We start from the raw sequence: 14,274 nt of genomic DNA on the forward strand, positions 1-14,274 counted from the left end.
TGTCCCCGAGGGGCCCAGCTCTGCCCTTGGGACTGGGACAGGGATCACTGTGTGCCACAAAATTCAGGGGCCTGGGTCTGAGGGCTGGGATGTGGGTCTCTCTAATCCCAGACTGTCTCTGGGCTCACCAGGCCTGTGGCCTCGCTCCCACTTCCCTCTTGTATTTCAGTCTGAAATGGAGCTGAGGAGAGAGGCCTGCCCTCTGTGTCACCTGTCCTCCTGGGGAGTGGCCTGAACCCTGGTGTTTGGGGCCTAAAGACCAACCTTGGTGAAGTCCCTGAGGGACCCACTAGGTGGCGACAGAGATGAGCTGGACTGGCCTGATGAATGCCCTTGGAGGCCTGAGAGAGATGGCGGGGGGGGTGCTGGCTGGAGGGAAGGGGGAGCACAGGAAAAATTCTGTTCCTGGTCACCCCCACTCCACAGACAGCTTGGGATGTCTGCCCATGGTTTCTGCTGGCCTGAGACATTCTTTCAGCTTCTCTCTGTTCCCGAATGCCCAACACTGGGCTTTTCACCTATTGCCACCTCTCAGGGCAGGACCCCACCGAGAGTCCTCCCTTTTGCTGCCCATGTCTTGGGTCTCTCCATGGTTGTTTCACTTGCTGCCTTTCTGACTGAAATATCTGGTCTCCCCTGGGCTCTCTCCTTACCCTAATGCTATGACAGTAATGGTTGATTTCAGGCACTGTGGTGGATAGGCAGGGTCCAGCTTGGTTTTGTGCCTTCCCATAGGCAGGGAGCCTGTAGGGTCCTTGACTTGGAAGCTGGGGTGCTGCCCTTTCCTCTGAAAATGCTCTGCTTCTAGAATCTGTTAACTCTTTCCATTTGTTTCCCCTCTTCCCCTCCCCTCTCCCACCAGCCTGAACTCATCCCTCAGTTCCAGAGAACTGTTCCTTGTTCTCTCATAGCCTCTGTCCTCTGTGTATACCTTGTTCCTAGTCTGCTTAGGGATTGCCCTCCAGTTGCTGTCGTCCCCGAGCCCAGAGGACGGAGCGGGTGACAGAGGGCTCTGGGCAGCCCCTTCCTCATTAACTGCTCATGCCTTAGCAGGAGCTAAGTCTAGCCATCCACCAGGTGGAAACACTGAGGCCCAGAGAGGGATGGGGAACTGCTCAAGATCTATGAGAATGTCTGGATCAGAACTGGGACTAAAAGATTAGGGCTGGGTCTTCTGAATCTTACTGGTAGACAATGTCTCTGGAACCAGTTCAGAGAGGAACCGAGTTGAAAAGGGGAGGAGGGAAATCAGAGTGAGTGACATGGCCCAGCTGGGTGAGAGGAGCATGGCCATCCTGCCTGTTCCCTCTCTCTTGTCCCCTGTGCCTTGGAGTAGTAGGGATGGGAACTCTCAGGGAAGAACGGAGCAAGTTCAAGGAGACCCAAATGTACCCTTCCCTCCACTCTCCACCACCAGCACCCCATCAGTGGTCACCACTGTTTGTCTGGGCAGGGGAAAAGATGGTTAGTGCCAAGAATATTCTCTCCAGCAAGCCAGAGAGTGCCTGAAACCAAAGCTAGGAACATTGCCTTCTCTGTCCTACAGCTGACCATGCACAAGGCAGTCATGGCATGTGAATCTAGATGGAGTTTGCTCTTGCCAGACCTCCTGGGCCATTGATCCAAGGGTATGTGCCTGGGGCTGTCCGTGCTCTGGGTCCAGCCACTCTGACCTTGGCCTAACTGCCTCTAAATTGGGCCTCTGCAGGGTGCTGGTATGCAGCTGTTGTTGGTTATGGGTCCTGGGTTAGTTCTGAGTAGGACAAGGCTTTTAAGGACCCTTGCAAGCAGATCTGAGCCTTTGGCAACCTATATTAGCTGCTGCTCCTTCTCTTTCTCCTCCCCCCGCCCAACCCCTGCCTTTTTTTGGTACCAGTATGGTATCCCTCTTCTTCTCCCATAGCAGGACAACCTCCTTGCAGGTTTGCAGGAAGTAGAAGCCAAGGGGTCAGGTAAGGCAATGGCTTCGGAGACTTCTTGCTGACACTGACTTCGCCCTCCTGCCTCTGCGTCTAACCTTTTCCATTAGTCATATTGGCTCTGTCTCTCATTTTGGTGACATTTGTTCTGTCCTCTATCTATCTCCTCTTAGCCAAACTCTGGGCAATGTCGACATGGTCAGCTCACACCCCCTGCACCCCTCCCTGTCTGCAGGAATCACTTTGGTCTGGAAAATACTGCCACTTAACCATTTCGGGGACCACAGGCAGCTCTGTCAGCTGTTTTGCAGGGATCCAAGAATAGAATTGTCTCCTCTGGGCTGGATTTAGAAGGTCAGGAGACACGATGAGGACCTTATACTAGGTCTTCTCATCGAGGGTCCTCATCAGAGAGTAAGGACCTTCATCATTTTCAGAAGGCAGAGGATACCACTCAATGGAACATGAGTTGAAAACCTTTAGAACCACGTGCTCGTCACCTGGGAGTGCAGGATTCCCATCCAAAGCCCGAGGGGTGGTGGCAGCTGGCTACTGTGACCTCCCCTTCTTCTCAACCTCCCCTCCTCTGAATGGGGGAGGGGGGACTACTGTATGTTGGAAGCCACAATGATATGGGAATATCATCCGCCAGAGAAACCAAGCCAATTCAACCCACCATTTATTGTTGTCCAAGCCTGTTTGCAAAGCTGAGGGGGTCTTCTGGCTGGGGCGTGGGCAGGAAGCCATGGGGCTACAAGGTGTGGGGTAGACCCAGGATGCTACGGCCCACAGGCTTTGGTTTGGATGACATCTGAGCCATAGGACCCCTCAGCCACACTCCAGGCTGGGTGGTAACAATAATAGCGGTGATACAAATAATCAAGAAGATTCAGCTTGTTACAATATATAAAATGCAGCAGTTAATTTCACTTTCCCTGTCGGTCAGATCTGAGATCAAACCCTAGCTTTGTGACAGGCGAGGTCCGGCGCTGGGAGACTGTTTCCCGATCTGTGAAATGGAGTCCGTAGTTCGCACCTTACTGACGATACGAAGATGAAGGGGTTCATCAGTGCACGTCTCTGAGCCTGGTTCGAATAGTTGGCACATGTGGGAAGCTCCCACAGCCCGTAGGGCAGTCTCAACTCTTCCAGCCGACCTGGGACCACTCCACTTCTGCAGAGACTATGGAGACACCTGTGCACCCCAAACAAACGCTATCAGAAGCGCACCTGCCTGAGGCAGAGGAACTCCTCCACCGGGAGGAGCCAGCCGGCTCGGAGCACGACGATGGGGGAGGGGATGGCATCTCAGAAGAGATGCCTGAGCGTCAATGTTTCACCCAAAGGAACTTGACAGCGACCACGGGACTTCACGCCCTGCCGAGGCGGCCGCGGCGGCGTGTGACCTTTAGGAGCAAGATCTCTGTCCTCAGCACTCTCCACGTTCCCACGTACACCGCGCAGGGGGACGGGCGGTGGCCTTCCTGGGCTGGCTCCTGAGAGCTGGGCGCGCAGAGTCAGGTGAGCGTGTATGGATTTCTTGCCCCTGATTGGCGGAGGGGGCCTTGGCGGGGAGGAGTCTGACTACTGAGCTCCACCCCAACATCTTCCCGGGTCGGAGCATCCAGCGCGCCAGCCTGCAGAGAGATTAGACTGCTCCCGCACCCGTGCGCCCTCCCCTCCTCCGGGAAAACGCCAGGGCAGAGTTCTCTAGGGCCGTCTGGACAATGGCCTGGGGGGCGGGACAGCCTCCGAGCCCGGGGCTGGGGCTGGCCTCGCCCGGGCAGGCCTCTGTCCCCAGTGCCACCCCGGGGTGGGTGGTGCGGGCGGTAGGGGCCCACCCTGCGCCCCCGGGCGCCTGTCGGTCAGACCAGGGAAACTTCGGCCTGGAAGCTGGAGGAACGGCGTGCGCCGGGGCTGACACGGGTCAGCATGGACACCTGCGTGCTGCACGTGGCCCCGTTGCTGCCTCCCGAGGGGTGCTGGTATTTGAGGCTTGAGCCCAAGATGCCTTTCAGGTGCCAGCGTCGCCACTTCCGCCGCAGCTCCGCCTGCACCTGGGGGAAGGGAGGCTGGTCAAGCCCGCCCCTAGGAGGCCTCCTCCACTGCTGACTGGGCTGCTCCGGATGGATCCTCCCTTGGCCAGTGCACAGTTGGGACCACATAGGAATGGGGGTCAAATCAAGACTTTGGAGTGGGAGGAGGTAGGAGGCAGAGAGGATTAGAGGGTGCAGTCCAGGGAGGGAGAGGGGTGCTGCCTGGGGGTGGCTGTATCCCCCTTCTTCTGTTCCCTGCCCTGCAGCTCACTTAGGCTCATCTGAGTGGATGGAGCTCTGTGCTTTGTAACCAGGGCTCTACAGCAACTCAGCCTCTGATGGTGGGTCCCCCCTCTCCCAGACTTGCTGCATACAGCTGCTTAACAAACTGATGTGCCCACGAATCCCAGGTCTGTGTATGTGTGTATGTGTGTGTGTGTGTGTGTGTGTGTGTGTTTGTCTTAAAATGCACATGCTAAGTCAGCAGGTCTGGGAGGCCGGGTGGGGGCAGAAATCAGCATTTTTAACAAGATCCTAGGTGTGCACCCCTACCTATTTTCTGGTCTGAGAACCACACTCGGAGTAGCAAGACTGAACTCATCATTGCTTTGCACATATCCCATCAATGTTTCCCAACCCTGGGCCAACTGGAGTGTTATTGCCTGGTCCGCAAGATCTGGGAGGGGCTTACCTCGCCATTGAGGAAGCAGTAGAGGATGGCCACCACAAAACCCTGGGGAAGAAGGGAGCCGGAGATGTGAGGCAGACTCCAGGAGCCCCCAGCCCTGTACCACCCATGGCCATGGCCCCTGTGTTCCCCTGGTTAACCAAAGAGCAAAGCATACAGTAGGGGGTTAATCAGTACAGTGAAAAAATTGGAAGCCACTGGCAAAGGGCCAAGGCCCCAGGTTGAACTCCCTTAAAGCCCAGAGAAGTATGCAGCCTTTGGTCATTAGTTCATACCTGGAAAGACCCCACAACGAGCTCAAAGACCATTTTCACTTCAGCTTTAAAGTTGTGGGGAAAGAAGGCGAACACGAAGTAATGCACTCCAAACAGGGGGATCAGCAGAAGGGTGGACTTGGTCAGCCTCCTGGGGACAGGAGAAGGGCAGACGGTGGGCACGGGAGGTAGGGATAACAACGGGGAAGTATGAGCTTGGGCTGCTGGCTCCTGGAAATATTGTGTTCACCTCTGTTCCTGCTTCAGATCTGCGGTGCCCATGCCCTCACACCCCCCAGCTCTCCTAACCTGGAGACAAGTATGAGGGAGAGGGAAACTCTATTCTCACCCCTCTGGAGGGGAGTCTATAAACAAGGCCAGTACTGAACCCGGAAGATAAGATACAGTATTTCAAGCTCTGTGGCAGCAAAGGGAGAGATGGTTTCAGCCCCCAGGAGATCCTGGTTCCCCCTCCCCTGGTGTCAGATTCCCTAATCTTCGAAGTGGGGTCAATGTCTGCTCAACATGATCAAATTACAGACATGCCCACTCTAAATTCAGAAGTGCTTTTGGGGCTGTAAAATGCATTGCTTCCACAAGTGACCCATTCTCTACTGGGGATGAGGACATTTGGGAAGGAAGTCTCTGTAATTGGGGTGCTGACCCCATATGCCCGAGGCCACTTGGGAGGATGCTGGGCACTCAAGTTTATGCCTGGTTTAGTACTGCTCTCTGTCTCTGGCTTCTTGCCTGTCCACTCCTCTAGGAGTTGCCACCTTTTCTGGAATCGCTTCCCTCTCTCCCAGCCTCCCCACACCGATACACACACTCCCAGCAGGGCCAGCGCCTCCTTTGCCAGCCATGTGTGCAGGGCAGGGTTGATCCTCCTTCCAAATGACCCCTCCTTCTCCAATGGAGCAGGGCTCACCCTGCTAGTCCCCTGACCTCACAGCCAGTCTGGGCAGCTCAGTGAGCCCATAGTTCATTGGCTGGGAGAGGTCTGAGGGCCAAGGGGTCTCTGCCTTTATCTCTTCTGCCTTGGCAATCAGTCCAGGGAACCCTAGTCCTGGGTCTGAGGTCCCATAGCCTACTGGGGGCAGAGACTGGGGCCTTGCCCCTCTAGCTCCTTCCTGGACCCGGCTCCCAGCTGTGCCAAGATCCTGAGCACTGCCCACCCTCTTGGGCCACAAACCTATTCCCCATGCCCAAGGCTGACAGATGGAGGCATTCTTTAAATTGAAGGCTTATGGGGAGGTGGAGAGTGGGAACTGACGGCCCCTCAGCGGGGAGCTCCATCTCCCATTCCCCCCACCGCTTCTGCCTGCTGACAGCTGTTTGGTTTCTGTCTCACCCACGGGGACCTGGTGATGACCAGCTCTCTTTGCTTCCGCTTCGAGCCCTTTGGAGCAGTTGTACATTGGGGAAAACAGGGCCCCACAGGCAAAGGGGAGGATTAGGATGCACAGGCCTGATGTGCTGCCCCCTGGCAGACACAGATCCCTTCAGGGCCTTCCGTTCTCAGACTGGAAGGGAAGCTCCACCTACGCACCCAGCGGGGGAGAATGCCGTCACACACAGGGGGGGAACGTGAGCCTTAGTCTCATCAGAGAGAATCACAGGATTCCAGAATAGAATCCTAAATCCAGCAGCTCGTGACATTCTAGCCAAGAATCTTAGAACCACAGCACAAGACTCCCCCAAGAGAAGGCAGGCCAGGAACAGTCCAAAATCCCAGGACTGAAAGGCCCTTATGGGACGTCCCAGGGTTGTCCAGTCTCTGTAGCACTGAGAAGCAATCTCTTATTCCCATCTGTGGGCAGGCAGACCCCTACTCACCTCCCCACAGCAACCCTGTCCATGTTTCTTTAGTTCTGTCTTTGAGCCCTCTCGTTCTCATGAAACCCTGCCTGGTTCTCCAGTCCTCCCAGGAGTAGAGAACAGCCCTCACACCTTGCCAAGCAAGGAGCATGACTGCTGTCCCATGGGCACCGTGCCCTCCCCTGCCATGGCCATGTGCTCCCAGAACCTTGAAGAGAAGGGAGCACGTATCTGTTTCCTCACCTGTAAAATGGGAACAGTTGATAGGGGACAGTGTGGATGACATAAGGTGATGTTCAGAAACTCCTTACCACACACATGGCACTTAAAGCACAGGTGTTATTATTACTGGGAACGGCCGCATCCTGAAGGTGGCTATCTCACTGTTCACCTGGGGGCTCCCCCAGGGCATGCGTCTACCGTGCATTTACTGGGTCCTTTTTCTGTCCCCCCCACACATGCCAGGGACTGGGCATGTGGTGTGAATAAAGCACAGGTCATCTGTTGTCTTCTCAAGCTCCCTGGCTGGGCAGCAGACGCATACCTGGCGCAGATCATTTGCTAGGTAAGTGATTGCAGGAGAAGCAGGCCTGGGGAAGGGGGAGCCTGGGGCAGGCAACCATTGTGGGCTGAGCCAGGTCATGGGGGCAGAGGGAGGCAAGAGAAAGGTGGCTGTCTCATGACTCCAGAGTCACCAAAGTTCCTGGAGAACTTCCAGGAAATGTGGGTAGATTTGAAGACCGGGGATGGGGACACCGGGGGACCCAGGGCATACTCACGAGTATGGGCTGCTGTTACTCTTCCCAACGTCTGGGGACCGAAGTTTCTGAACCAGAATTCGGATGATGAGAATAAATAGGATAAAGTTCACCTGGTGGATGAGGTCAAGGTCAGTGGTCAGAGAGGGGAGGCCAGGGTGTCCAGGTCTCTGGGCTGATGGCCTGTTTTTTCCCCCCAGGACCCTGCTGCCTGTCCATCTTATTTCTTCCCTAGCTTTTCCCTTTTGGGCAGGCCATCTGGGAACTCTACTTCACATCCCCAAGGACTGGGCCTCCCAATCCGTTTTCTTTACCCTAGAGGAGGAACTGATGGGGAAAGGGGTCGGGCCAGTCCTGCACAGGCACTGGGAAGCCTATGTTTCTGTTCTGACCCTGACATGAATCTCCTGTGTGGCCGAAGGAAATCGACTACCCAAGATGGGCCTCAATTTCCCCATCTCTACATGGCGGGAAGAGGCCTTACCAAGATGGAGGTGAGGATGGGGGCCTTTATGATCCACCAGAATGAGGAGTTGATGGTGTCCCAGCATCTGGACAGGGCATGGTGGGGGAGAATGAGAGCAGTTGTCCTCAGCCAGAGTTAGAGGCCCTCCCTGGTGTTCCGGCTCTGCCCTTGTACCCCTTAGAAACTACAGGCCCAGGCTTTGTTGCTCCCAGTCTCCCTCATCCCTCCCAGGGGATCAGCCCCAAGTGATGGCAGCCAGGGGGAGGGGGTGGGGCAGCAGCTCACCCAAAATCTTCAAAATGGATTGTGATGACGGTCCACACAATGGTGAATGTGCTGGGCACCCCTGTCAGGGCCAAAGGCAAGAGAAAGAGAGGAGAGGGCACAGGGAGAGGTTTAGGAGAAAGAAGCAGAGAGAAAGGAAGGGAGGGAGGGAAGGAGGGAGGGACGGAAGGAGGGAGGAAAGGGTGGGTTGCCAAGGCTGCCACCTGCGGTTACAGAGCTTGTGCACTGAGCAAAGATGCTCACTCCACTGAGGGGGTGGCGCTCTACTCCTCAGGGGCTGTGTCCACCCAAAGGAAGAATCCTTTTCTAACTTTGATGGAGGTATTTTACAGACTAGCAGGGACCCTGTGTTTCAGGGGCTGAAGCGGAAATGGATGCTCACAGAACCCGTCCCCCAGATCAGCCCTAGGTGCAGCTACAGCATGAAGGCACCTGCCCCGGGGTCAGAGGTTTGGGGGACTTTTAACAACCTTTGGCTGAGAGCCCGGCAGGCAGAACCTGCAGCCCAGGGAGACCCAAGAGTACAAGCAGGGTTGGCACCCACCCCCTAGTGAGCTTCCCAGGCCTTGCCCCTTCTGTCCCCAGCCTGGAAGCCCTCCCTGGTACCATACCCCAGCCGACGAGTATGTACCCCCAGAAGTACTTCCGCTCAGAGAAGAAGGAGACGGCAAGCAGGGTGTGCAGGTAGAGGCCCTCCACCAGCAGCCAGAAGAAGTTGGCCATGACACAGTATTGGAATAAGACCATGGCTGCCTTACAGCTCACCTGCAGGGGGAGGACAAAGAAGGGGCTCACTGAGGCTCGAAGTGGTCCCCCGCCTTCCCCCGGTCTGTTTGGGGACAACAAACACAGATGCAGCATGGCCAACTTAATCTCTCTGTTGTTTTTGCACTGTCCCCTTAGAAATGTCCCTGGTGGTTTTCCCATTATCCTTGATTTTAGATCCTCTGATATTCTGGGATAAGCTTGCACTTTCCCACCCATCTATCCATTGCTTTACCCACTAGATACCCACTACCAGCTCACCCATCTGTCCCTCCACCATCCACGCATCCACTGATCATTTATTCATCTCTCCATCTATCAATCCATCCATGCATTCACCCATCTATCTCTCCATTCTTCTATCTTTCTACCAACTAGACACGCACAAGCATCCATCCACCTAACCATCCAGGCATCCATGCATCCATCCACCTGTCTACTGACCCACCCCCCTACCCGTCATCTATCTATTTTTTCTTGGTTTACCCATCTAGCCTTCCACCTACACAGCTATCCACGCACTGACTTACTCAGCCGTCCATCTACCTACCCATACACTTAACCCCTCCCCCACCTACTCATCCACCTTATTTCAATTAGGATGGAAGGCAGCTGGAAGAGGTCTGAGGAAGCCTTCTTGCCTGAGTTTGAAAGAGTTGCCTGAATGTGTGGGGCTATGGGCTGTGGACTGTGGAGGGGGTGCTTATGGAAGTGTTGGGGACTGATGGGGGCAGAGAAGAGGGAAGAGGAAGTAGAGATGAAGAAGAGGAGAGGGAAGGGACGGTCATTCCTCCTGGGGGCAGAGGAGCTGGCAGGAGAGTGCGTTCCCCAGGCAGGTGAAGACAACGGGAGAGTCAGGGGGATCCCTGAGTATGGCAATCAGGGGTTGCGGATGGCCCACCTGGCATGACTGGAAGATCCCCTGGGCTCTGTCCTCTCCCAGAAACAGTCTTCCATTTCAGATCAAGCCCAAGTAGCTGTGAGCCGAAGCTTAAAGCCATCCCCCTCCAGGAAGCCCTCTAGATTCCACTCCTCCCTGGAACACAGGTTGCCACCCTTCCTTCCTGTGCCCTTGGCTTTAAGACATCCTCAAAGAGCAGCTTGCCCTCCTGTCCCTCTGGCTACAAGCTCCTTCCTCAGGTGTCCCTCCAGTTCTGCCAGCTATAGGCGGGTGGTGTCTCCCATCCTCCCCCGCTCACTTTACAACTAGAATAGCTCATCACTTTAACAGGACAATTAGCTGTGCTTCCTGCCTTAGAAAAGCTTCAGATAGTTGCTAAACGGGTCTCAGCAATTATCCTTAACAGGTGTGCTGGAGGCTTCCTGGCTTTGTAGCTCAGAAGTCCCAGCTCCTGGGTGGGGTCCTCTGAGGAGCTCTGGGATTGGCCAGGGTGGCCACCCTGGGTTTTCCCTCCCTCTTGTCAAGATGCCTGAGACTCACCATCACAGGTTCATTCTCTGGGGAGAAGGTATTGCTGACCCCAAAATAACGCAGTGCCTCTGAGGTCCCTCATGAAGCAATGAGTCACTGGCCATAGGAATGGGTGGGAGCCAGGGCTGGTCTTGAGCTCTCTGTCTTAGGTCTTGGGCCCTCAGAGATGGGGCCAGTGCTCACGATCACTTGGAGATGGACCCCTTAGTGATGGGCAATGAATTCCTTAGATACTCTCTTGAATGCCCTTCCTGAGGAAGCCCCAGAACAGGGCTGATGGCAGGAGAAGAAGGGAAGAGAAGGGCTGTGTGTTTGGACTGGCTCCAGATGGTGGTGATGAGGGAGGTGGAGGAAGGAAGCTTTGAAGTCCGTGCAAGATAGGGAAACTGAGGCAGGGAGTTTCCGAAGGTCACTTGGGAAGTCAGCAATAGCGGCAGGATGGTGGTGTGTGTGTTTGGTGCGGGGGGGGGGGGGGGGGGGGGGGGGGGGGGGGGGGTGGGCGGGTGCGGGTGTGAGGGGGGGGGGGGGGGGGGCGCGGCGCTGTGGACTCTGGCCACAAAATGGCGCACTTCCACCAAGGAGAGGCCCGTGTGACAGGCACAGGCAGGTGTGGGAGCTCCCAGGCAGCTGTGCACCATCTCCTGTAGCTGGGAGGGGAGTGGGATTCAAGGAGCTGTGGATGGCGGCAGATGGGGGGGTTGGCCATCCTGGGAGAGAGAAGAGGAAGGAGGAGAGGGGAAAAGGGGAGAAAGCGGAGAAGAGGGATGTAGTGTGAGAAGGTAAAGAGGGAGAGCGAGGCGGGCTGGGCAGGGTTCTCACCGAGCCCTTGGTGCAATGGTCCAGCTCCTCGCTGTCGAAGAGGGTCAGGTCTTTGATGAAGACAGAGGCGGCCCTCAGGATGAAGGATATGAAGAGGTGCACGTGGATGTAGTTCCGTGTGCAGTGGAGCTTCCTGCGCGAGGCGGGTGGAGCTGGGCGGCTGCGGGGGCTCGGCCACCTGGCCCAACCGCGGGGTCCTGGGCTCCACGAGAGGGCAGGGCAAGGGCAGCCTGTGGCCTCCAAGTGCAGGCCCCGCCCCGGGGTAGCCCAGTCCTGTGGGCTTCGGCCTCCAGGGCCAACCCCACCCTCTGGTGCCTTATTCCCAGGTTCAGCACCATCCTGTGGGGACGAGGCTGAGACAGGTGGACCGCTCTGAGCAGCTTGCTGTCTCCTGGGGAGGTTGGCCTAACTGGGGGACAGAGACAGGGACTGTGTGCTGCGTGGGTGGGGGGTGACCGGGGAGGGGACCAGAGCATGACTGGGCCAGGCTGGGCTCGAGGAAAGGAGTGAAGTGGCTGGGTCGGCTTTGAGGCTTGCCCTGGGGCTAGACCTCACCTGAACAGGCTCAAGATGGCTGTGGCAATGAGAAGGGCAGCGAGGGACAGGCTGTGGCCAATGGTGTAGCCGGTCTTCACAGAGCTGTAGAACATTGACCGCTGCTGCTACAGAGGGGAGAGGAAGGGGTGATCTTAGGTGGAGGTGGGGTGGGCTCACCTAGGGGGTGCTGGCAGGGGCGCATGCTCTACACACCCTGCCTTGGCAGGTGAAGAGGCCCAGGGATTGGTCCCCCCAGTGGACCAACATTCTGGCCCTTCAGGCTCCATCAGAGGCCCTTACACTGTGCAGCAAGGGAGGCACACAGGAAATTAGGACACCAAAGAAGACACTGGGGGTAACTTGCCACTGTGGGCTCTCAGGGGCAGCAGTCAGCAGGATGAGGGCAATCTGGCCTTTCAGGGGGTGGCAGGACGAGCTAGAATCCAAGAGCTTCTTGGTGGGTACCTCTCAGTGCCCTCCCCATGGACACATGTGCAGAGCCTCGGTCACTGGGCCCTCCCTTCTTGCTCGCCACATCGTAACCCTGCCGGAGCCCAAGCAAGGGGTCAAGTGGGATTTAGGGGGTTTAGATCCTGCCTGAGGACCTGGTGGGCTTTGAGGGCCTCTGAGGAAGTTGCCTTCGTGGGAGCACTGAAAGCTCCGAGCAGCGTCTGGGGTGGGACTAATGTCACAGCTGACAGACACACACCTGTGTCTCTGCACCAAAGCAATGAGGGGCTCCTAGCTGAGGACTCCAGTTACACTCTACCTTCCTATCAGAATCCCTCCCTGGCTCCTGGGCCCACATCCATACAGTGAGCCCATCTTTGCCTGCTCCCGGGCGTCCCTGTCCTGGGGCTCAGGACCACAGTCCTGTCCCTGTTCCTGTCCCTGGCTGACTGCCTGCTATCTGAGGGTGGTTCCTTCCAAGATCTGCTCCTCAGTTTCCCCTTTGCATGAGACAGGAAGATGAGGCCTGCCTGGCCTGCCCCTCTCTAGGGCCGGAGCAAGGTGCCCACAAGGTGGGGGAGTGTGGGTGGGGTGGGGGTGGGGCAGGGGGGGTGGCCGGGCTGGGAGGGTGAAAGCCCCTTTCCTGTTCCGGGTCAGGGAGAGACAGGGAGATGAGCCCCTGGAAGTGCAGGTGTGGTGAGGGAGGAGGCTTGGGAAGGACCCCACCCCCACCCCGAGTCCTGCTTCCACACCGACAGCAACCTTACTCCTTGCTGGGAGAGAGTGGAAGGAGGCTTGCAGACCGAGGCACTCTGGGGGAGGAGGGGCAGGGGTGCACAGAGGCCCACCTGGTCCAAATCTGATGCCTTGTCATCCCAGCCACAGGCAACGGGGTAGGGGCCGGGCTCCAGGTGTGTCCAGCCCTCGGCGGTGCAGCCACGGCTCACGTTGAGGCCTGGGTGGAGGGCAGGGGCCGAGAGGAGAGAGGTTGAGGCTGGGAGCAGGAAGAGTCCATGGAGTAGGTGTGGGGCCTGGCTGTCCCTGAGCTCACCTTATCCCTGCCACCCCCGGTGGTGTTGGGCTCCAGCCACCCTGCCCTAGACCCTAGGGCATCGTGGGGGACTTGGGGTGGGGAAAATCCCCTCCAGGGCTGCCAGGGGGACCCTCCAACATGAGGGACAGTCACAGCAGACCTTTCTGGGCTCAGCCCTGCCCCTTGCCATGTCTAAAACTGACCCCCGGGGCAAGATAGATAGTGACCCTTGTCACAGCCTGGATTCTTGGTGCAGAATGACCCGTGGCCCTTGTCACAAGCTGAGTGCTCACCCTGGTCACAGGGCCAAAAGTGCTGGAGTGGCTGAGGGTTTCTTTGCCCCATGGGTACAAACAGCCGTCCTCTGGCTGTCCCGAGGGGCTCCTCCTGGCTCAGCCTGCCTGGGCCAATGGGCCTGCTTTCCTCCCATACCCAGTGTGGCTCAGATGTGCCACTGGAGCGGGACCAAAGGTGAGGCAGGAAGGACACCTGAGAAGGGGCGCAAGTCTGAAATCCTAAGCGGGGAAGCAGGGAGTCCTACCTAGCCGGGGAGCCTGACCAGACAAAGGCACATGGGAGGGGGGATAAGGCAGCATGGCCCCACAGGGTCTTGGAGTTGAATTTTGCTGCAGCTGGGCCTCTGGGACTGTGGCACCCTCCACTGTCCTCGGAGTCCCAAAGCTGAAGCAAAGGGACAGGACCCACTAGGGGCGCCCATGATGTGAGGGCTGCCCTTGTGGCTGCTGGCTCTCTAGCCCTGGGGAGGGGCTGAAGGGAAAATGCGGGAGCCAGAGAAGGTCCCAGGACTCACTAAAGAGGCACCTGGGTCCAAGTACAGGTGAGAGCTGGCTTGTTGGGGTGGGAGGGAGGGGGGAAGAGGAGGAGAAGGAGGGGGAGGAAAGGAGCAGAGAGAGGAGGACAGGAGGGAGGAGAAGGGGCAGGAGGAGGAGGTAAATGGATGGAGGAGGAGGGAGAGGATGATGAGGTGAGGAGATGAGGAAGAGCTGAGAAAGA

At 57.2% G+C, this 14,274-nt stretch overlaps 1 protein-coding gene across 2 annotated transcripts in view; it reads right to left on the reverse strand.

Moving 5' to 3' along the window:
- Positions 1-2,580: 2,580 nt before the first annotated feature.
- VIPR1 (vasoactive intestinal peptide receptor 1) overlaps positions 2,581-14,274 on the reverse strand; it is a 32,867-nt gene continuing 21,173 nt past the window's right edge. For both annotated transcript variants that reach the window (XM_032861091.1, XM_032861090.1), the window contains exons 4-13: positions 13,076-13,182; positions 11,796-11,902; positions 11,241-11,373; positions 8,836-8,989; positions 8,225-8,285; positions 7,958-8,024; positions 7,495-7,586; positions 4,919-5,048; positions 4,647-4,688; positions 2,581-3,976 (exon numbers count right to left, since the gene is read on the reverse strand). In XM_032861091.1, coding sequence (XP_032716982.1) covers positions 3,785-3,976; positions 4,647-4,688; positions 4,919-5,048; positions 7,495-7,586; positions 7,958-8,024; positions 8,225-8,285; positions 8,836-8,989; positions 11,241-11,373; positions 11,796-11,902; positions 13,076-13,182 — 1,085 coding nt within the window. In that variant the 3' untranslated portion in view covers positions 2,581-3,784. The remainder of the gene's footprint in view (positions 3,977-4,646; positions 4,689-4,918; positions 5,049-7,494; positions 7,587-7,957; positions 8,025-8,224; positions 8,286-8,835; positions 8,990-11,240; positions 11,374-11,795; positions 11,903-13,075; positions 13,183-14,274) is intronic.

This window comes from Lontra canadensis, unplaced genomic scaffold (genome assembly GCF_010015895.1).
Source record: "Lontra canadensis isolate GAN:19392208 unplaced genomic scaffold, GSC_riverotter_1.0 scaffold20, whole genome shotgun sequence".
NCBI lineage: Eukaryota > Metazoa > Chordata > Mammalia > Carnivora > Mustelidae > Lontra > Lontra canadensis.